Below are 24,047 nucleotides of genomic sequence, written 5' to 3'. Positions count from 1 at the left end.
ATAAGCAAAGCTTGGACAATAGATGTTTATATGCACTGAGCAAGTAATGAATAAACCATACACGCAATAGTCTCTTTACACAGACTAAAGTAAAGAGGAACACTGTGAGGAAAGCCCGACTTTATTACAAACATTTACAAAAAGAACGCTTCTCAGGGAATATAACACCACAGTGGCTCAGTTAAGGAGACAATGCAGCTTCAGTTGTGCATGCTTTAGTATAATATAAAAATCATGACAACTGTCTTACTCAAAGGCATAGATTGCTCCTTTTACTATGCTAACTTAAAAATGAGAGATCAAATATGCTATGATCACTCTTGCTGGTGCATATCTGCAAGACCTTCAAGGGGCAATTGGCTGATATTTAATTAGTCAACAGTTTCCCTGAAAGCAAAGCAGAATAGGTTTCACAGTCAGCACCAAGCTGGCCAAGGGCTTCCACATCCATTTATGCTTCTCTATTTTCTTTTTAAGCCATCACCTCGTGATTTCTTGAAACGTACAGCTACGTTTTACATAGTCTTTCTAAATTAAGTTGAGGCCGTTAATCTGCAAGGAAGAGACTGCCATATGATGACAGAGTTGAGTTGAAGATGATTCTTAGGAAATGCAGCTGCTTGCCACAGAGCCAGCTGAACTGTGAAACTTACACACTATGGCCTGATCTAACTTGCATCAAGACATGTTCCTCATTTTAAGAAGCTGTCCTCTTCACTCTGTTTCCATACAGGGCACATACTTGAAGGATATGGAATTTACTTTTAGAACTCAGCCAGTTTCCATCAGTTATATAACTGGTTCTTACCCACACCAGAATTCCTATCTTGCTCACTAAAACAAACTACTCAAATTCAAGCTCTCCCTTATTTGCTGTTTGGTTACATTTCACGGGCTGATGTAGTACAGGCAAGTTGCATATCTGTCCAGTTTAAGATGATACTTAATATCTTTTTCTTTTCTAAAGAGGTACTGAATACCTAACCTAGGAAGCCACAGGGATTTTGAGGAAGAGAAGATCACAACAACACTTTATTACCTTGACATGTGATGTGAAGCTGTTCCCAATGCTCTCCGCCCCAGAACACACAGTCCATAACACAATGTCACCAGGGGGGAGTCTTTACTTGCATCCAGCGGCTTGTAATAATAGGAAAAAAAAGGAATAGTCAGGTGAACAAAGTAAAAGAATGGCCACAGAAAAGCTGTTCTGCCAGCAGTAAAAAGACCCAAACACATGCAAAGGTACACACACTCAAGTGTTGTGCATGTACTTACCACACCAGTTCTTCTTGCTCAGACTTTCAACAGGAGCTTGGATTTTTTTAAAAAGGTTTTGCAAGTACGTAAAATACTTGCAGAGGCAGACACACACATACTACGTTTGAAATAAGACAAATCCTAGGCTTAACAGTTGCCTGCAACATTCCTCATGGATACTGTGTACCTTGTATGCAAACTGTCAAATAGCGAAACTATGGGGTTAAGACAGTAATATTCTCCCGCAGCAAGTTTGCCGATGACACAAAGCTGTGTGGTTTGGTTGATACGCTGGAGGGAAGGAATGCCATCCAGAGGGACCTTGACATGCTTGAGAGCCGGCTAATGCCGACCTTATGGAGTTCAACCAAGCCAAGTGCAAGGTCCAACAGCTGGGTTGGGGCAATTCCAGGCACAGCTATAGCTTGGGCAGAGAAGATATTCAGAGCAGCCCTGAGGACAAGGATCTGGTGGTGTTGGTCAATGAGTAAATGAACATGAGCCAGTTTCAGTGTGCATTCCCAGCCCAGAAAGCCAAACATTCTGGGCTGCGTCAAAAGGAGCATGACCAGCAGGTCAAAAGAGGTGATCTTGCCCCTTTACTCTGCTCTCATGAGACCTCACCTGGAGCATTGTGTGCAGTTCTGGTGTCCTCAACATAAAAAAAGACATGGAACTGTTGGAAAAGGGGAAGTTTAGATTGGATATAAGGAGGAAGTTCTTTACTGTAAGGGTGGTGAGGCACTGGAAGTGGGTTGCCCAAGGAAGTTGTGAATGCTCCATCCCTGGCAGTGTTCAGGCTGGACAAAGCCTTGGGTGACATGGCCTAATGTCAGGCATCCCTGCCCATGGCAGTTGGGGCTGGAACTAGATGATCTTAAGGTCCTATCCAACCCAAACCAGTCTGTGATTCTATGATATTTTTTGTCAAAAAAGTGGATTTTCACTTACTGGAGTATGTAATTCTGAGTTTTCAGGAAACTTCCCTGGCCTACAGCTTTATTCAGGAAGAACTCAGCCTCAGCTCAAAACCATTAGTAACTGCATAGGGTATATAATGCCCTATATAATAGTAGAATTCATTTAAGTGATTAAACCCGATTTTCAAAACCTACACAAAATTTTTCACAAGACTGTACTTAGAAGGAAGCAATGTTCTTCAGCTATTGTTTGTCATGTGACTGCAGAACATTAAGTCTCACACCTGTTAAAACAGACTTCTAATTAATCTTTTACCTCCAAAGTAAAATTGAACTCTTAAGTCTCAGATCCCAAATTCCAATTATATTCCTGACCCTTTAATCTCATTCTCAAAGGCAACACTACTTTGACTTGACCACATAGGTTTTTGTATACAGTAAGAAGTCACAGTATCCCTCTACAAATGTACTGATGTTTCTGCTTAAAAGGTGGAAGGATATGGAGAGAGGAAAAGGGTAAATATGGGATGATCATTTTCACAAGCCAATAATTTCAGTGGTCCACAGGAACTGTAGAGTATGACCACTAAGAAAGAAGTGGTCACTCTTATAAGCTGGCAACAGATAATCAGTTGGAGTGGTCTGGGGTTTAAGTTAGGGTTGATTTGTAAACACTGATATCCAAGCACAAAAACATCAGTTCTATATTCTTTTGTAGGTAGACAAATGCCTGACTAAGGTTCAAGCTGGTAAATAAAAATTTCATTAAAGAACAGGTTAAATCACAGACTACTTACAGAATTTATTTAAACTCACATCTCAAGAGCAGATCAAAGCGACTAAACTTTAAATTAATATTCAATTAAAAATCTCATTTATTTTAAAAAAGTCAGTATTAAGCAGCCTGCAGGTCAAACCAGAGTGCACTTCCCTCACACATCCATACTCACCTTTTCTCTTCGAGAGCAGCAATATTCTATCCAGTTCAAATATATCATACAGAAACTCTCTCTTGAGATCCCTGCTAGACGGTGGTCATAATCCTCATCGATATTGGGGTTAAATGTTGGGTCTACATCAACGTAATTGCGGTCTGTGCACAACCGCAGTCCTTCCTGCATTGTCTCATTAGCTAACCATTCCTCTAGCTTGGGGGATGTTGTGACATAATAGATGATTCCCTGAAACAGCAGTAGTTAAAAATATGAGTCAGTACTGCAATAAAATAAGAGCCAGCAATCTCAACTGTTTCAACTCATTTGCATTATTTTCTTGGTGATGAACAAACCTCATACACAGTAGCATTTATTTGGCTCACAGATGCAGCAAGTTTACATGGAAAATAATACAGGTTTGCATGCAGACATGTTATTCAAAGACTTGAGATTTTTGAAGCATCCACTGAAGGAATAAGGAAAGGAAAAAAGGATGGGACAGGATTCTCACTGTAAATTTGCAGAAAAATACAAAGGAGTTTTTATCTAGTTAACATGGAGGCTTAGACATTGAATTTCTAAATAATTCCAAGGCCAAGTAAATGACAAGACAGTTTTAACATTCTCATGCTTGGGGAGAGGGGAGGAAGAGTGGGAAAACAACAACTTCTGTGTGAATAAATATCTTGGAAATATTTCAAATTACAAATTTTCAGCTCTCAAAGAGAGTAGCTTATGAAAGATCTCAATTAGTCAACTGATTATCTGAAGGAATCAGAGGCCTGGACGTCCTCTTGCAATTCTAGGACAGGTATTTTTTTGTATTTGAAAAAATAAAGAAAAAACTGGTTTGGACAGCTTCTAAAGACCAACACAGCTTGTCTTTCTCCAGGACAGAACACTCTATTTAACTTCTCTTAACTATTTACAACACAGCTGTTATGTTTGGGTAACAGCTCTCAAGTTACTACTGCAGCTTCAGCTAGGAAGACTACAGTCATTGTCCTGCTCATGCACCAAAGTATCATGTAATCAGCAGGACAGCAAACTGCTCTCCTTTGATGAAGGTATACATCTGTAATAGGTATCACATCTGTGATCCTTATATGAAAGGCACTAGAAGTTCAAGACATTAAGCAGTTTCTAGGTGTAATCCAAATCCAGTCTACCTTCCCCAACGGTTGTACTGATCTGAATCATACCTTCACATAGTAAGTGGTGAGAATTTTCCGGAGATCAAAGACTTGAAGCATGGAAGCCGCACTGTTGTCTGTGATGCTGTAACCCTCCAGAACATACTTTGTCACAAGCACTTCCCAAGCCAGCCAACGCTGCCCAAAGGCAGCATTAAAGGAAAGCATGTGAGGAAGGTGGCCAGGTTCACAGCAACAAAAGCCTTCATCTTCCTCTACACCTTCAGTGATGGCCTCTACTTCTCGTTGCTGGCAGTAAGTCCCTTAGGAGAAAGCAGAGAAAGAAGAAAGAGTTGAACACTTTATATGATTGACTTAATGTTGACATGTGTTCGAAAGTGTTTAAAATACCACCCATCTCCAATTATGTTCCTGTAGCACCAAGTGACCTATCTGCCATTAAACACAAGATTTGGATAGCTTGCTTAATCACTCTAGGATCACATTTTAATTAGGTGTATCTAAGACTCAATTACAGTAGCCATATTGCACTAAAACTGAAACAGAGACTTAGCATCAACTCTGCTAGAGCAAGCTAGATTTCCCCTCATAAAAGACACAGGCATGAAGCAGCCCTACAGCCCCTTTTCAAAGCAATTTCTTTACAGGATGGAACTGGAAGTAACTTAAGTTTCCAAAGCAGAATTCCATTTTTTAATACAGACAGCTAAGGAAAGAGTGTAACACACTCACCTCTGAATTCAAGCCCCCTCAGCTGGAAGGTGACCAAGCCATTTCCTATCTCTATAAGGTGTACTAGTGCATTGAGGTAGTCAGAGGCTAGGATGAAGCAGTCCCCAGTACTATAGTTTCCCCACCGACCCAACAATAAGTCTCCACACAGGCTGTGCTGAAGGGAACGGGTTAAATGTTCATAGAAGATTGAATTCAGGTTGTTATCATCTGAACCTGCAGGAAGATTGGATGTGGGTTATTATCTGAACCTGCAGAAGAACATCAAGCTTGAATGTCAGGTATCACTTCACATTCCATCCTACACTTTTCTTAACATTGTTTCAAGGTCATTCTCTACACACACAACCCCCTTAAGGGACAACTCCAAGTGAATGCTACATGACATTTAGTATTTTTGACCAGTTTTTTCCCCTTCGTAACTCCTACAGTTCTACTCTTGCATCTCCCACCCATCTATTCCACACAAAGGGCAAAAGCAAATGAGCACAAAAGTATCTCGGTAATGACTGTGTACTGTACATCACATGACATTGAGAGTCCCTCAGATAACGTTTACCTTTTTAAAATTACATAAGACTAAAAAGCAAAACAGCTTAATGCAGATGCTTGTAAGTAAAGCAGTAAAGCACAGACACAGACGTAAGGGGGAAACAAGAAAGTTATCGGAGTGTCTAATGAATAAAGCAAGAATGAGATAATGGAGGAGAAAACAGCCAAACATTGGGCAGAGTTGAAGAAGATCAAAGGCAAACTAATCATGAACCCTATAAAGGCCCTATAACACCATCCCTCCTCTCCCCCCCAAAAAAACCAACCCAAAACCCCACCACAACTGCTTCACCCCAAAAAACCCAACCCAAACCACAGAAAACCCAGACTAGGAAAGGCACCTGGATTTCGATCAAGCTGTGAAGCCAGTCTTGTATTTGAGTGATCCACACGTTTTGTACTGAAAAAATCATACAATAAAGCATACTTAACACAAAATGTATTACTGCAAGAAAATCTAAGGGAAGAAGTAACTAACAGAATAAAAACTAATAAAAATATTCCCACTGAAAGTTTCAAAAAGTTGTTTGAAATTATTTTATATTCAAATTTGCTGCTCTTCTCATATGTAATAGTATTTTCTGTTTTATGATCCAATACCAAAAAGTTTGCCCACAGTAGGCAGCCATAGAATAATATTTAGCTTTAGAGATAATAAATGTATGCATTTTCTTAGATAAGTATCATAAAGCTTTAGATGTGACAAAGTGAAAAAAATAAAGCAGCACAGCTAACATTCTAGTAGACTTTACTGAAAGGGAAATTTTCAGAAAGTTCTTTCACTGGCTGAAGTTACAACTTTAACTCTGGGAATACTATATTTAAACTGTTCCAGTATTAGAATGGAAAAAAAAAAAGGCAATAAAGCAGCGAAATGAAAGAGTTCTCCACAAATAACAGAACTATCCACTCATCTTGCCCTATGCTGTTAAACATTTTACTGGTCTGATCTCCAAAAATATTGGACTTCAGACAAATAAAACTACAGGAAGGTATAATCTGACATAAAAAAATCTTTTACTACTGATCCCACCTTGATCAAAGATGATTTACTTTAAAAGATATTTATATTGAGGTTAGCCAGTTTTAGTTGTGAAACAAGCAGTAGTAAACACAGGTCAAATACAGTTATGAACTGCCCCTCAAAACCTTCTTGTACATAAATTCACTCTTTTTACTCAAGAAGCTAATGTTGCTAGTATAAAAACCAGCTGCTACAGCATTTCAGAAGCAAGTTCATTGAAAACACTCAGTACTATAAACTGGGAAAACAAAGCAGCACTTGGAGACGTAAAAAGTAAAAAAGGCAAACACACAGCAACCCACCCCTCAAACCAAAATGCCAACAACTTCCCAAAACCAATACATTTGTACAGAAAAACAAAAGGACAAACTTTAAGGTTTTATTTCACCTACTTGTAGTCTCTCTCCCAGAATTTGACAGGCCTGGCATATGAAGTGATGAATATTGCACTTCCCAGAAAAGGATTCAGTGGAGTAGAGAAGAAAGCTGACACAGCTGCTTGGACAAACAACATTGCAGAATCTGTAGGATAACAGAATTAAGGAAAGCAAAGCAACAACTACTATTGTACAAGCTCCTGTGATAGTATCCAAAACAGACAGCAACACCAATTAAGACCAAAATAGTATCTCTAGAATTTTTACACAACAAAGCATCTTTACTGTATTTTCAGCAATAAGGGGAATATTTTGTTTTTAAACATAGAAATAGCTGAAAATTTGGCAGTAGACACTGTGGTCATTCTTTTCCTCAAAATTCTACAGAGGGTCCTCTCTCAACACTCCATTCAAACCAGTCTATAGAAGCATTGTAGCAAGGCAGAAAGCATGAACAGTTTTTGATAAATACTCACTAGACAAACCTGTTCCTTCAGTAGCTTTAGCCCATACCATACAATTCATTACAATGTAACATTCAGAAGTTTTAACACATGACTTCAGGAAAAAGTCTGCACTTTCAAAGGATACGTGGCACAGCAAAGGGCTGGGCAAAAGCATGGAAGGCAGATCCCCATGTGATCTGCCAGGGAGCAATGTAGGTATATACAAACCTCAATTTATAAAAGAGTTCCCAAAGCTACAGGGAAAAAAAAAAGAAGAATAATTTAGTGATTTGGCTAAGAATCAACATGCTTTGCAGTACTCAAATATCCTGAGGATTTTACTGGTCACCCTGAAGTTCTTACTGGTCTACCAGAAACCTGGAGACTTACAAAACCAAGTATCTTTATAACAATAAAACAACTATCTTTAACATGCAATTCATTGCTCTACTACCAGAAACTGATGAGATGTTTAGGTCACATCTGCTTTCTCAAGCAAACAAGTGCTTTGGGAAGAGAAGTCTTAGCTGTCTCATAGCATATTGGTTACAGTATCAGTAGGACTGATGTTCTGCAAGTTTACCTATCAATTAGGGCTATCTGATTTCCCTTTTGGGAGACCTGAAACACCTAGAAAGAGAGAGTTAAAGTTACCTTGCTGAAGAGTATGGACATGAAGAAGAGATCTAGCAGCATGGTCTCAGTAAAACTTTTGTAATCAAAAGTAAAGAACAGCACTGTGAAAATAACAGTGACATACTGGCACGTTGGGCTACTGAATGATGAACGCAGTAACTTCAAGCCAGCTATTGTGATCATTAAAGCACCCAACCTGCGTAAGAAATTCACACAAAACAGTTACTTATCTCCTGCCCAAAAAGGCTTTAAAGACCACCTAAATTGTTACTGTCATGCACTGCCAATCTCCTCAAACTCAAGCTTTAGATTTATGTTTGCTTTTGGAGTTTTGTAGGGGGTGGCTACGTGGGGTTTAATTTGTTGTTTTTTTAAAGACAACATCATCTTATCTGTATTTAAAGGCTACTCTCCTCATCTTTCTAACAGTATTCTCAAACCAGTGTTCATGGATTAGCATTATTTATAAGTCTCGCTAAATCAGGAGGCAAAATATCCTTGTACTCTGAACAGAAAATCTGGTTTTTAATTTAGGTTATGAATATTGAGATGTAAAAATGCGAGCACTGCTACAGATTAATCAGCAAGAGGATGTTAATGAACACTGGATTATCACTGTTTCCTCATGACTATACTGCTCTAGTTTATATTGGCAGAACCATGACTTAATGATAAACTTAGTAATATTCTTTTTCAGAGACAGTAACTGACAGATCAAAGGGTTGTAAAAAATAATGTTAATGTAATGGCAACATTCCTTCCAAACATCTTGCAGTGACAAGAGTAATGAACCTAAAGCAAGAATTTAATAGATCCAGGGATTATTAATCTTAAAATCAAAACAAAAAACAGCACAAAACACCTCAAAACAACCCCTCACTCAAAGAATCTCCTCCCTCCCCCCCAGCACTCCATTTTGTGTCAAGATTTATTTTCTCTGAAACACTTCTGTTCTTAATCAATAGAACTTCAAGAAGAGCTACTTGGTCTCTGTTCTTGAAGGCAAAAAATGCAGGACCTATTATTGAACTCTCATTTGCTGAGACAGTCACATACTTGGGGGATTATAACTAAGGCTCAATTTAAGAGGCAGTATGCAATTCCATCTGGATACAGATTATACTCAGGGGCCACAAGGCCTGGGGAGTTTCTTGATGAGAGCAGAAAGCTGTAGAGGGGCTGTAAACTGACATATCAACTCAGGAAACATTACACAAGTCATAAATTTGCATCTGACAAAATACCAGAACATATTGCTGCTATCTTGAATTTGCAGTCTCGATATCATAGACTCTGAAGATCAATAAGGAAATTCTGATATCACACTACTAGATAATTCTGCAACCTACAATCTTTACAGTGTATGCTATGAATTGGGTTCCTAGTTTAAGACTGTAATACTCCATTCAATGTAAATCAAAGTGAATTGGTTCTATAAGAGCTTGCAAATAAAGAAAAATTTTATTCGTTACCTTAGTTTAAAGGCAATAGCATTAACTGCCTCCACACTGAGGCCAGAACTCACTATTTAATTTCCCACCACAGAAAACATACTCAGATTACTTGATAGCCTTTTCTACTTACTCAGTATCCAGTTTCTTTGGACTAGCAATATTCTTAGCGCTGCTACTAAGCTCATTGAGGACTATCAGTGGATAGATAACATTCTTCTCTATGAAAAGGAGCCAAATATGAAGTTTCTCAAACCACATAACATGTGCAGCACCTATCAAGATATATTAAAAAGAAGTCAGATTGCACTGCCAAATCCAACTTAGCTAGCAGAATGAAGATTCTTGATCCAAGTGATTTGTGGAGCCAAACGCTAACTGTATTTTCACACTGGACTTGCCTAAATTTATCTAACCAAAATAAAGAGAAGCTCTTGTTAAGCTACTGTTGGCAGCCTCAGTAGAGTTTTTGCACTGTTACGCACCTATACAAAACACATTACAGTTTGCAAGCTACTTGCTTTCTGCACATGGCAGGACACAAACCCGGTTGTCACCTCTTCAGTAATTTCAACATCAATACTGATGAAGCTACCTGACATTACGCATTCTCGCATGCAAAAGGATGTTTTCCAATCATATTCAAACCAAAAGATTTCTGGTTTATGACTACAATATAGAAGAGCACATGTAACCTGCCAACACAGATGTCTTCAGACATCAGAACTTCTTTCAAACTTCCACAGCAATTACAAAATGCATAACAGGATTGCCATAGTTCAAAGTAATGCAAATGTAGATGATGAGAAAATTTATTTTACAAAGTGGAATAGACACATGCAACTGCACATGCCAAGATGAGCCCCAGCAAAAACTGAAGTTCCTTTTCTATGCCAGATGCCATAAGGACTATCAGTCACTGACATGGCATAAATTCTCTAAGCTGCAGGGATCAAACTGGGAAATGCTAAAAACTTATATTTAACATTACTAGATAGGACTTCCAACTTTCCTGAAAACACTGCTACATATGGAAATACTGAAATTAAGTATCAGCGGAAGGGCACCAACTGCAGCTTCTGTAGTTTAACAGATTAAAAAAAAAACACAAAAACCTAATACATACAATTATACTATTGCACTTTTCACTTCTTCCTCCAAATAGTTTAGCATATTACAACTACTTTTGATAATTCTCTGCTTCTGGAAACAGCAAAATGTTTGCTTTTTTTTCACTACTGAGTTACCTTCAAAACTAACTGAAGAGAAAAATCACAAGTGGCTTCAGTTGTTTCTAAGCCATTTCTGATAGAAACTTTTTCTGCTTGCTGTTAACAATAAAAACACTGCAACAGTGGAGACACTGCAATCTACCACTACATTTACCCATACTGGACAACCGATCAGCACTGTATTTTCTGCAGCCTCCAAGGAAAGATTTCATGGAAATGTAGACTTTAACACAAGGTGCAAGTATGTGTCTATGCAGATCAATCAGATCTGCAAGAATGAACCCTTCGTGTGCTTTTCAATTAGTAGGCACCTTGCACTACTTTCTGTTCTTAAACAGAATGATAGCATTAAGAATCAAATGCATGCAAAGATCAAATCTCTAACAGCATTCACCATACCTAATCAAAAACTTACGATCTTGAAGAAATGCCTAGTGAAAAACACTCTGCCTTCATGAAAATTAAGGCAATCATTAGAACAAGCTTTGCAACTTAAGATTTTGAAGACTGTGCTTTAATGGAACTGCTTTGAGACAAAGTTAGCACGTCTAATACATTATCAACGTCAGTTAAGAGATAAATATCATGGAATCGAAGCACAAGAAACTAAGATATTTCTAGATTAGATGTCATTAAACGCTCAAGAGGTAAGAATAATAACAAAAAGATTAAGTGCATCAACAGGCAACTTGAGTTGGTCAGCAACTACAGCAAATACAAAAATGTGTCACGAATGATACTTACTTCGGACTTCAAACTGATAGTATTCCTTAGTTTTCAGCAGTGGGTGAGAAAAGCAATGCCAAGGAAGTTGCTTTCGGAGTTGAGGCAGAACATAATGGGTCACAAAGCCTACCGTACCCACCAATGCATAGAGAACATAACTTAAAATAGGCTAAAAAGAAGAAACGAAGAAATTAAGGTTTGTGGTTTATAAACAAAATCATACACTAATAATGTAACACTGTTCAAGCATCTAGGCAGGCGCTCCGGGTAATAGTATGTTGGTAACCTATTTGTTCATGAGTAGCTGTACTACCCACTTTCAAATACTTAGTGAAAATCTGTTCTCCAAGCATTTCTTATTTGATCTTAAAGTAAAAATAGTACACCAATCTTCCTTCATAGGCCATTGCTTCTGACCCATCTGCATTGCATTTTATAAATGATACACCCATTATCCTCTAAAGGCTGAACCCAATTCACATTTTCATCTGCTGGATAAAAGGAAGTATGAGCCTAAGGAAAAACAAATCATTAACCTTCTATTCTCTTGAGAAGGTGGTGCATAAGAAGCCCCCCACCAAAACCAAGCTCTTTCACAGAAGCCACAAAATACTGCTGTATTAAAGTGGTATGAAGACTAGATTTCACAGTAACACTTCCTAGACATCAAAATTTTCTCTAAATTTCTGGATATATCATAACAAAATTAGACTTGCATTACTTTGTTATAAGATCTTGATTCAGAAATTCTGTGAAGCTTAAGCCTATAGAACTGCTGAAGAGCATATAGCCAAGTTTTCCAAACATGGGAGAAAGCAACATTTGGGAGGAACGCGGAAGTCCAACCGTACAACAGAAGAGATATTTTCCTTAGAAGAAAAACTAGTACTTCTGGTTCAATAGGACACTTCACCTGAAAACCTGAAGCTAAACATATATGCATTTTAAAATTAGTTTCTTTAACTGCAGGCACCAGCAGGGGAGTAAAATCCTTCAAAAATAAATGCAGGAAACTTTAATTTGCCTGACAGAAGGCTGTTCATAAACTGATAGTGCCATTACAGGAATACCAAAACAAGAAATTCAGTAACTGCAATGCTTTAGGCAAATGCCTTTCCTTACAAACACAGGATTTGGTCCCATGTTATCATTATCACATAGGTGTCATATATACACATAAAAGTATCTGAAGCAGTAGTATAAGCTAGACTAATAAACTCAAAGGCTCACTGAAGTCCTGTAAATAACTATTCTAGTAAAGCAGGACTCCACTATTCCATAGTCTACAAACATCCACATGAACATGCAATTGCCAAGGCAAGATTCAGGCCCTCAGTATTGAAGAATTAAGCCTTCTAGACTTTTTAGTTTCATTTTTCCTTGCTCCCAAATGTTCCTGACATGATTTAATTGAGATAGATGAAGCAGAAGAGGACACTGTGTTAGTGACTGAAGTAAAAATCCAGAATATAAGAAGACACTAGAAAAGAGCAGAGGAGTTTCTGAGCACATAAAACTGGAACGTGAAGATGTACTTGTCACACAACATATTTAAAGACCATATAAAACTAGTCAGGAAACCCAGTACACTACCAGGAAAAGCTTTATATCACATTGGAGTATTTATATGTAGAAGACAAATGCTAGACATGATGTAAAACCTTACCTGTAAAACTGTAAATACTGTACTGACGTGAATTGCAAAATAGAGTACACCAATGACTATACATACAATCAGGTCAGACTGTAATCGTTCACTCTGCAGAGCCAAAACAAAAATAATTTTAGAAAACACCAGCTTTGTGTTCTTCAGATTCTTAATGCCCATCACAGTTACACTGAAAATGAATGAAGATTTTCTAATGATGGCAGTGTTAATTCGTTCAAATGGAAGTTCTCAGAAATTCCAGAAAACAAATCTTACAGCTAAGAGCATTAGTTCAAATGAGTTAAGTGGAAAGACGAACAACCAAAGTGGGGCAGGAGAAGTTAACACATCCATTATATTCTCTCTCTGATTCTGGACTTCGAGGTGGTGTTTGATCCCATCCCTTACAGCACTGATGAACAAGCTGGAAGGACTAACATAATTCCCCATTTATGATCCAATCACTGCTGAGACTATGGAGCAACTGGGAACTCTGGACATCAGCTGCCTTGACAGAGCTAACAACTAGGCAGAACAAAGAGGTTCTTTAACACTTTCCCCTCCTCCTTTGCAGAAGCATAAAGGATAGATTTGGAATAATCCTGATAAAAAAAGTCTAAACTTTCCATTACCCCTAAAAAGCTAATACAAGCTCTTGGCAACAGGCAAAACCACAAAATGTATAAATGCCAGGCTCAGTCACAAGGGGGCAATATGTACTTAGGGCCACTCCAACATCTCCAAGTACAGACATCAGCATCTCTAAGTTTAGACATACTAAGCTTCTTAAGTCTTTTACTTGCTGCTCCACTGTGTTAAGAATAGTGTTTCAATATTATTTCCATAAATAGAGTGAATTTGTATTAAAAATTCCAAGTACATGCTAAAGTAATTGGAACAGGTTACATCTGCTTCTTAAAAAAAAGCCAAACAAAAAACAAACAAATGCAAAACAAAAACCAAAACAAACAAAAAGCAAACAAAATCACCCAACAATCAACCTCCAAACAAACTACAAACAAAAAAAAAAACCACAAACCAAAAAAAAAACAAACCAGAAAACCAAAACCTCACATCACTTTAAACCAGCTTTCTGCTTCTGGATCAGCAGGCACAAAGCTCTTGCTCAGAATTACCAAACATGCTGAGTTAATATAGTTTTGCCACCACTAACTTCTGCACAAAAGCAAGTATCATTTATTACCAGTGAGCTAGAAGAAAATTGTCTATGATACTTTACTGACTTCACACTAGGGAATGATAATTCCAATTCATTCCTCCTTCTAAATAACTTACATTGCAATATAACATTGTACTCTCAGTGTAGTACATTGCAGATTTAAAGGAAATGCTCTGATAGCCATTCTAAATCAACACCATGGTAACTAAGTATTGTTAGCTAAGTAAGATCGAGACTGATGCTATACAAGCTAACATATAGTAAATGCTTAGATAAAAATAAAATTAAAAAGCCTACTTACCACAGAATTTCTAAGCTTTTCAGGTAAAGGATCTTTTACTTCAGACAGAGGATCCTCAGGGTTTTTGTCTTCAGAATTAGGAAAAAATTTTGATTGCACTAAAGAGCTTAAAGACACAAAAAGCAACTCACTGAAAATCATGCACTGTTCTATTTGAAGAATATTTTAGATGAATAATAGAGTCAAAACTTCTATTACAAGCTGACTACAAGAAAAAAAATGATTCTGGCCTATGAGTGCTTTCACAGAGCTGAGCAAATCTACACAGATGAGCTTTCAATTTTATAAAAGAATTAGTTCACTGGTTACATGCAATGACCACCCTTAAAGTTGAGCAGCCAGATGTTGTTCAAACAGCACTTTCTCCACTACCAATGGAGTAACTGAACACGTACTGAATTTTAAGTACTTATGAAACAAGACTTCAGTTCATAAATAACTGAAATATAACTTGGTGAAAAGTTTAGAAGTGGTCTATTTGTCAACACCAATTAGAAAACCAAGAATTCCTTGGTTTAAATTCAAGCTTCAACAGCAGCAATAACCAAAAATCTATACCACCCTGATTAATTCATGAAGTATCCATGCTGACCAACTACTAAATTCTTAGCAGACATTGCTGGTACAAAGGCCCCAGAAATTTGCATTTAAGCTTTCAGAAGACCATATGCAGCAGTGTTAGCTGTACTTAAGTGTCTTACAACCCCTCAATGGGATCTTTTTTTCTTACAATAGCCTGTGTGGTACAGAAATATGTATTACTTCATTTCATGGACAGGAAGCTCACTACAGAATGAGACAAATCTTCAAAGGCAATATCGCAATACATTGCAAGCTTAATCATGCCACATCTAAACGGGTGAATCTGCAGGCTAAATAAGCATCCAGCCTATAGTACTTGAAAAGAAAACAAGAACAGGTATCTATGGACAAGAACCTCATATCAAAGGACAAGGGTTAGCCATCCACCCAAAGATAAGAAGTCTCCTTCTTTGTGAAGACTCACAAATCGTTAATCTCCCTGTTCACAGAAGAGGCCCCTCACTATCTACCCCAGACTACTGCTTATCAAGTTCATCCAACATTAGGGCTAAATTTAAATCCAAGTTCAAGCTCTGCCTAGCCCAGGTGTGTAACTGAGCCTCTATTGGCTATTCTATGGGAGGTGTTTCTCCTACCGGAATCGTTTTGTTTTACACACATAATTATTAACTGAATCCCATGAGATCAATGCTCCTGCTCAGAATGGCAACACGAATACATGTTTCCCCATGCTAGATAGGAATGCTCATCACCAAAACAGTTGCTTGTTTTACACCAGAGATGAAATTATTTGAACAAGTGCTCTGAGCACACATTCAAGATAAGAACCCAATAATGAATTAAGTGAGAGAAGCAGTTCTAAACATCCACATGGGCTTCAGCTTAAACTGCGACTTTGTGCACCTCTTCAAATACAGAATGGGTACAGGTTGCTCAGCAGAAACACACCAGCAGAAAGATGGCACCTGACTGGCATTTTGGAGACAATCAGCAGGCAGTCAAATCAGATTTTCACATGTAGGTGATTTGCCAGAAGGCAAAGAAAGGTTGCCGTTAGAGGAGGAACTGGGTGCAAAATTTGAGAACTTCTTTCTAAGTACTGAATCAATACAATATTTTTGATAATGCTGTTGACTACTAGTTCAAACAGTACCAATATCCAATATTATAAATAAGGTTCCCTTGCAACTTGTTTCTTCCCTGGGGAAGGGACAAAAACTACTTACAAAAGTACAGAAGGGTCACTACTTTGTCTGCTGAGATGATATGATATTGCCACTAACAAACCACAAAATATGGAGAAGAGAACTGGAATATGCTGCCCATCCCAAGAATCCTGGAGATAGAAATGAAGTGTTAATAAAAACGAGACAAAGTATACAACACTTATCTGATATACAAAAATCATGGATAACATAGTAAGAGAATGGAAAAATTAACATAATTAATTTAATTCCACAAAAAATGGATCAAGCCTTTCAGTACAGAAACACTGTTAAATGTTTACCTAGTTGGGCATATTCACCTATGTCTAACTCCCTTTAGCCTACCCTATCTTGATTATTGAACAGTCATCCATTTTCATACCCCTTAGGAATAATTTTCTGCATTCCTTGAGACCACAGGTTTAGAGTTGCATTTAAATCACTTAATTTTGGAAGTTACATGTTTTCACTTGGATTTTTTTTTCCTAATGTGCTGGATTTAGATTAAACCAGGGATTTGTTTCCATGATCTATACTGGATCTGCAAAGAGAAAGTGACTCTTGGCTAAAGTTTATCTTGAACACGTGTTCTTAAAAGGCTAATAAGACAAACATACACACTAAAGGTGACCTGCAGGTGACAGCATCACAGGAACACTACCTCTAGCAACTTTTTACTCTGACAGAATGGAAGAAAGCCAGTCAATTCTAAGTTGGAAGGCACATATGTTGTAACTAATTGTGAACCAAGAGCATTTGATTATCAACACATCTGAAATCAAAGAATCAATACCACACCATTTCCAAACAGAATGGCACTTCAAGCAAGGAAAAACAGTTGGGTTTGGTTTCCCCCACCATCACATTTACCAGCTAACTGTACCTTTTAAGATTACACACATCTTCACTTTGACACTGCAAACAATTTCCTGGTTTCTTTTCAAGTAAAGATTAATTTTGAAAAGATTACTTTTCCCCAGTGCTGCAAACCAGAAATAGTCACAGGAGCCATTTTGAGACATTAGCAAACCAATACAGCTGTGGTAGAAACAAGCCTCTTAAGTGATTTTCTGTCATCCCCCCCCCGAACAAATGTAGAATCATAAACATGATGGTAACTGTCATGGTTTTGACCTGTTAGTGCACACACATATCATACACCTTTTAGAAGTAAAAAACTGTTTTGTTTCTGCATTGCATCTCCTTTATTGGTATCACAGCTGAGCAAGTCTAAAACCCTACAAAATCAGATAATATTTCCAATTTTCTATATAATTAAGTATCTAAGATAATATGAAGTAAAGAACCAACCCTAAAATTTTGCTCACCTTCAGGGCACCATAGCAGAGCCCATACAACAATGCTACTGCCACAATACTACAGATAAAACTGTAAAGTGCTGCAAGCAGGCTTGTGGTAGCTGAAAATAAAAAAGGAAAAGGAAAAGTAGACAGTGTTATGTAATTAGATTAGAATACAATCAGATTAGAATACAAAATACTTAAGATATTAGCCCCCTAGTTGCAACACCCCTCTGACACAGAAAGCCCACAGCAACTGCTTGTATTGTTCCCCCTTTTTTTCCATAAAGAAAAACCTATGGGGCTTTATATGCCTCTTCATTTATTCAACAGCATTACTATGGAAATGGTTAACTGCAACAAAAACCAGCTGAGAAGGAAAGTACACTTTTTGACAGACTTACTAGGACAGCAATTTTAGTTTTCAGTAATCAGAAGACCTTTAGCCTCTTAAAAAAATAATATTCTATGTTTAGATGGTAGGAATAAAAAATATTTAGTGATTACACTATTAGTAACTACCCCACTGATCTGATGGCTGCCCTTAATCTAATGTTGCTGTCACTGACACAAAAACACACCACTCACCATTGCCACCGAAGACATGAATATCCAGCTGTTCACAGAGATACATCACAAATGTATTCACCTGAGGCAGGAGACCAATGAAGAATACTATGGGAAAACATAGTGTAAACACTATGGAAGAAAAAAGTTGAAAAAGTAAGTATGAAAAATATAGCAAGATAATGTCATCTTCAATTCAAGTTCTATGGTGTCACACACACCACCTAACATCATTAAAGGACTTCTATAACTATTTCTAAGGAAAACATCCATTACATGTATCTTCACTCCAGTGACTCAGAACTTACTGAATGCAGAGGTTGCACAGATCAACAGTCAAAAGACTTATTGCACTTCCCTTTTAATCACTGTAGAAATGGACACAGGCCAATTCAGGCTTTCCATTTTAATTTCACAAGCATCAGCCGAGAGTGTTTACAGATTAGAAGATTTGTAAGCTCTCACTCATTGCAAATGAGTGCTTATCCGAGCCTAACTGCCTGTCTGGAGTTACAGGACTAAGGAGTAACACCAGCCACATTGACGTAAGAGAGACCAAGCATTTCACCCTGGGTTTTCTGCCACTAAGAGCATCTGAATTTCACTCTTTTTTCCCCACACCACCTCTGAAAAGTTCTGATCCTAAATGACTTTTTTCTTTTAAATAAAAGGAAAAACTGTATGAACCATTAAAATGTCTGCAAATTACAGGATTTAAGAATGCAAAGAGAAATTAAGGCCACTTAATATAGACAATGTTATGTCCCAACCTGTAATAGCATTTATTTTCCATTTCAGGAATAGAATATGAATAAATAACAATCTTTTACACAACTGTTACGTACTTCAGATATAACTCTCTAGCAGCAGCACATTCTATGTTCTAGGTTCTAAAGAATAAAAGGATCTAGCCATGAAAATAACCCTAGCAGGCAAAATCTAGCAGTTTAGGTAAGAATTTTATGACCTCGTTAACTTGTAGCTGCCATGACTAGAAGCAGCAGAATCACAAGCCTCAATTTTAAGTTTCTAACTTTATATCCATAGAATGGTTGGATACTAAAGGATACCACTTTTGAAGTATCTACAGTGAGGTAAGTAATTCTGATTTTCTTTTCCTACACCTCACTAAACTTAAATAACTAATTTAAAGACATGCAGGTTAAAGGCTTGGGAAAAACAGAGTTCTGCATCTTCCTACTGATACAAAATAGGGAAAAAAAACAAGGACCAGCTACTCAGGATCTGAAGAAAATATTTTTCAGAATTCTGTAGTCAGATCTTTACTCAAGGACACCTACATGTGAGGCAAAGCTTTCTCTCACTGAGAGGTGAAAAAGTATTGTGAAGGCCTGAAGTTGAGCTACCTTGGGTTGATGGAAAACAAAATTACAAAACAGATCTGCGAATAAATAATTTAGGGAGATTAGTCCAGTAAAAACCCAGTATTCCTGATTTAAAGTCTGCGACAGAATCACTCCCTAATGGGGACCACATAGGTAAAACCAGATCATCATGAATATGGAACAGACTTAGAACTATAGATCAATATGTGGGACAAAATAAACTCATGAAATTTATACCAGTCCTCACTTGTCTGTTGGCAAGGACACAGCAATTATGTTATCTAAACGCAAAGTTTGCCTTGCCCTGCACCTGTGCTGTTTGAGTAGCTATGCTTGGGAATGGGAAAAAAGGCAGCTGAGATTTCTACTTCATGCCAACAAGGTATGTTTGCTAGTAGCCAGCTTGCTTTGCAATATACACACAAAGCTTTTTAAACAGTTTTACCAACATTAAGAATTGCTCCAAAGGCAAGGGCATGCATGTGTGTGTGGGGGGGGTATAGGTTTTTGCTTTGACTTAAGAAGTGAGAGGTGTTCTGGCAATCTTTTTTTTGTACTAGCAGAACTGCCAAGAAACAAAGAATCTAAGTTGGTGCAAGATACCAAAGAAGAACGGTAAAACAAAAGGCTCAAAAAGCACTCAGAACTAAACAGCCTTAAAAATTTCTCCCAAAATGGACGCAACCTGGTGAAGACTTCAGCACATCTTTTTAAAGATGGATAAGACTTCTAAATAGAAGTAGGTCACTTTCACATTACAACACACCACCTACATATGCACTATGGGGATACGGATATACATTACAGCAATGACTCAAGGTGGTTAACGGAAGGGAAAAGCCTTCTGCGATTGACAAAGCATAAACAAGGGGAAATGAAGCTAGTTTTATATCTTGAGTCAAAAGTGTCTATAATTAAGCATGCCAGTACATGAATAGATCCATAGTCTCTAGAAAAACACCTTTGGAAAGGCCTGGACAATACTCTGTTCATAAGTCATTTAGACCTTTTCTGTCTGGACATTTAAATTTAAATATAGATTTAACAGCACAAAGTCAAAGCGGCAAAACAACACATGATACGAAATTCAGGATGTTCCTAAAAAAAAAAAATCAAGTAATAAAAACTAATTCACAATAGTCTCTAATTCTTATTAAAGAAGAAGAAGAAACAAGACCAAGTGTTAACTTTCATTGGACAGAAGACTGTCCAAAAATTGGAGGCAAGCAATCATAACATTTAACTGCTGTAGTCTTTTATACACAGGTATTTTGGTATGACTGAAGAGCAAGTGTGCTCGATTTAGGTTAATTCTTACATATTTTCTTACCCTCCACAGAGGTGATGCAGAGAGGATTACCCAAATAACTTTGCTCCATTAAAGAATATGCCCAAAAGTGCCTATGACAAGATGTTCTTCCAATCTTTGTGTTCTCTCTCTCTCCTTTCTTTCAGGCTCTGCCTGAGATTACTTAGAGTTTATTGAAAGTAGTAACAGCTACAACAGGGGAAAAAAATTTGGGGTTTTGAGGGTTTTTTTTGGGGTGTGGGATGGAGGGGTGTTAAATACCAGCAGTACTGTGAATGCACTGTGCTGTTCAGAATATAAGAAAAACACTCATACAGCCCAGAATTATATTTTTGCTGACCGACCTGATCTGAGAAGATACATATTAAGATCTGTGGACAGCAAAATTGTGTCCATACTGTTCTAGCTGACTGCTAAATAGCCTGATTTAAAGGAACTCCTACTCACTTGCCACAAGCCCCTCTGAAGAGTATGAAAGAGTCCAAATCAAAACATTTAACTACTCAGCAGCTATATCCAAACAAAGTAGCATATCTAGATACAAGAAACAATGGAAGGTTCAGGGATGAAGATACTAGATAGAGCTAAAACTTTTTCTCCCCATGACAATTACACCAGTTGACACTTCTGCAGTTCTTACAATACAGCTATAGAAGGGGGGAATTTTCCAATAAACTTCAGCAAAGCTAAAATTACACTTCCCATGGAAACTAAATGACTACATTTAGAAAAGTGATGATACAACAGTATCATAACAAGATGCTGGGGGGTGAGGTGGGGACTGCTGCTGTGGTGAAGTAAACAACTCAAAACTGTTAAGAAAAAAAAAACACTAAACCCAAAGCCACTCACCTATAACTAAGTCCCTGGCTGACAGCAGCAGCAATGGGTTGGTGAAAGCCATTCCATACAACCTGAATCTTGTTGTAGATATGTTTCTGCTGCCATAATCCAACAGCCAAATAAGACCACAGCATAAACAGAAATATACAGGCCTACTATAGGCTATGATACGATTATGACCCTGTTTAAAACAGAAAAGAGAACATTTGCTTCATAATTAGCAGGAAAAAGTAACTGATACTCTTCTGTTACAGGTAATTTCGGAATCAAAATTTAGTCACTGCTCAACAATTAATGTCCTGTCACATCCTTAAGTTTTGTTCATAAAATCCTTAATGCATTGCACCGCAGTGATGTAAGTCTTTTTTGTGTGGCTTTATAACAAGGACAACAGTTATATTAAGTTAGACTAAGTTATATTCACCCTTATTCTCCATTAAGTTTTAAAGCATGTTTTTTGCAATACTAAATGCCAGAAAAAGTCTGACTAGGCTTCATAAGCAAGAGAGAATATGTAAAGTCTGAAAAAAAGAGCAATAAAAGTTCATTACTCAGATATTGTTCCTGCGGGGGTAAAGAGGGATATATATATCTCTGTATTTGTGTGTTCATTAAAACATACAAGTTACCATCAAAAATAATATTACTTGCTGCAGAGGAATAATATCCTAATAAGAGATGAAAAAGAATAACAAAAATATTTTTTCTTGGCAATCTAGCAGATGCATAATAGAATATAAACATATTGTGCAACACTAGCACATTAACATTTCCATGCTCAAATGTTAATGCTCACTAGAGTATTGCTTACTCAGCCTAAACAGAGTGAAAAATGTAAGTCTATGTGAATACTATGTGAATGATCTACAAGACCAGAATAGAACATCAAAGCTGTGTCAGTTGATACCAGTATAGCAAATTTCAGCGTTAAGAATACTTCTCAGTATAACTGCTTGAATACTAAAGATTCATTAAAAAAACTACGACAAACAGCTCTATAGCAAAAGCTGGTCTTAAAACAGGGAGGACATGACTTGCTAAATACAAACATTGGGGGGGGAATAGTATCAGTTCCCTTCTCACACACTAAGGCAACATAAGCCTCTTGTGCCTTATGAGAGGGCACGTAAGAGAAATGCCCAAAAGATCAAACCAAAAAGATCAATTCTCTGTGGAGTTTCTTAGTTCTCTCTGCAGGGTTAAGTGCAGCAGCATATGCCTATAACTCACATGTCGAGGAGAAGAAGAATCTGGCTGAACGCTCTGAAACCAAAATGGAAAGAGGAAAGTTACCCAATCTACAGGTAAATGCATATACGTCTTCCCCCTCCCTCCAGCTTTCTTGATTAAAGTTCTAATAACATCTACAACTAATTTCACAATTATCAAACCACAGTACATCCTTTGAATACCACAATGCATCAAACCATAAAATCTGTTCAAAAAGTATATGTCTATCACCAAAAGCAAGTTTCTGTTAAAAAAAAACAACTAATTTTTAAAACTTGTATTTTTAAGCACAAAAATATTATGCAATTTAATTTTAAATCTAATGTCCACCCTAATAGTCTAATCATAAAGAAACAGACAATCATTAAATTACAATTTTCTAAAAAACCTCCAAGATTCTGACTAAAAATATGCCTAGATATAACTGCTTAATATGAATGCATTGAGGTGTATTCACTAATAAAAAAACCAAAACCAACACAAAAAAAATCCCTTCGAGTTTAATTTGTAGGATTTCAGCCAGTAAGAATATGCTCCTCTTTAGGAAAAGAATAAAACGCATGAGAACAGCAAATAAAGAGTTGTTTAACAAACATAAACAGAACCATTCTAGTGCAGTGACCTTCTACAACCACCTATCAAACTTTCCATGAAACTGAAGTTTACTCATTTCTTTTTAAATCGTAAGCATGCAGGTTTTTCCATAAAGCAAACCTAACCTGCAACACCCAACAGAGGTTATTGCTATTGTTTATATAAAGCAAAGATAGAAATTAAAATACCTTCAACAGTGAGTACTGACAACTGGCTATTACCAGGCAGAACTGGAAGACCCAAATATCCTTGAAAAAGCCCTCTATAAGAAGTACGGAGCCCAGAAATGCAACTAGAATAGCTAGGATGACAGCTAACACGTTTTCAAGGATCTCACGATTCCTGTATTAGGGGGAGATTAAAAAAAAAAAGGAACAACAACAACAAAAAGAATTAAAAGCTAACTATATCTAGAAAAAAAGCTGCAAGGGAACAGTTACAGTCAGAACTTAGCAAGAGTTATGATGCTGGTAGCAAAATAGTTAAGAATAGATCTGAACTTGCATTGCCTATACTCGCACACTGTCCTTTAGCA

At 37.3% G+C, this 24,047-nt stretch overlaps 1 protein-coding gene across 12 annotated transcripts in view; it reads right to left on the bottom strand.

The window, feature by feature from the left end:
- PCNX1 (pecanex 1) overlaps positions 1–24,047 on the bottom strand; it is an 86,867-nt gene that overhangs the window by 13,261 nt on the left and 49,559 nt on the right. For all 12 annotated transcript variants that reach the window (XR_009744962.1, XM_061462652.1, XM_061462643.1 and 9 more), the window contains 18 exons: positions 23,701–23,854; positions 22,919–22,951; positions 21,698–21,869; positions 18,212–18,322; positions 17,651–17,742; positions 16,344–16,453; positions 14,575–14,680; positions 13,112–13,204; positions 11,464–11,614; positions 9,621–9,762; positions 8,055–8,232; positions 7,546–7,654; positions 6,970–7,099; positions 5,895–5,953; positions 5,002–5,217; positions 4,318–4,571; positions 3,131–3,361; positions 1,040–1,140 (listed from right to left, as the gene is read on the bottom strand). Coding sequence is in view for 11 of the 12 variants with exons in the window: in XM_061462652.1 (XP_061318636.1) it covers positions 1,040–1,140; positions 3,131–3,361; positions 4,318–4,571; positions 5,002–5,217; positions 5,895–5,953; positions 6,970–7,099; positions 7,546–7,654; positions 8,055–8,232; positions 9,621–9,762; positions 11,464–11,614; positions 13,112–13,204; positions 14,575–14,680; positions 16,344–16,453; positions 17,651–17,742; positions 18,212–18,322; positions 21,698–21,869; positions 22,919–22,951; positions 23,701–23,854 (2,442 nt within the window). In the remaining variant the exon portion in view is untranslated. The remainder of the gene's footprint in view (positions 1–1,039; positions 1,141–3,130; positions 3,362–4,317; positions 4,572–5,001; positions 5,218–5,894; positions 5,954–6,969; positions 7,100–7,545; positions 7,655–8,054; positions 8,233–9,620; positions 9,763–11,463; positions 11,615–13,111; positions 13,205–14,574; positions 14,681–16,343; positions 16,454–17,650; positions 17,743–18,211; positions 18,323–21,697; positions 21,870–22,918; positions 22,952–23,700; positions 23,855–24,047) is intronic.

This window comes from Pezoporus flaviventris, unplaced genomic scaffold (genome assembly GCF_033815535.1).
Source record: "Pezoporus flaviventris isolate CSIRO_AGI_PZ_B2104156 unplaced genomic scaffold, CSIRO_AGI_Pfla_v1 ptg000035l, whole genome shotgun sequence".
In the NCBI taxonomy this organism is placed as follows: Eukaryota; Metazoa; Chordata; class Aves; order Psittaciformes; family Psittacidae; genus Pezoporus; species Pezoporus flaviventris.
Note: the sequence above shows the minus strand (reverse complement) of the source record. Positions and strands in the feature narration are given on the sequence as shown.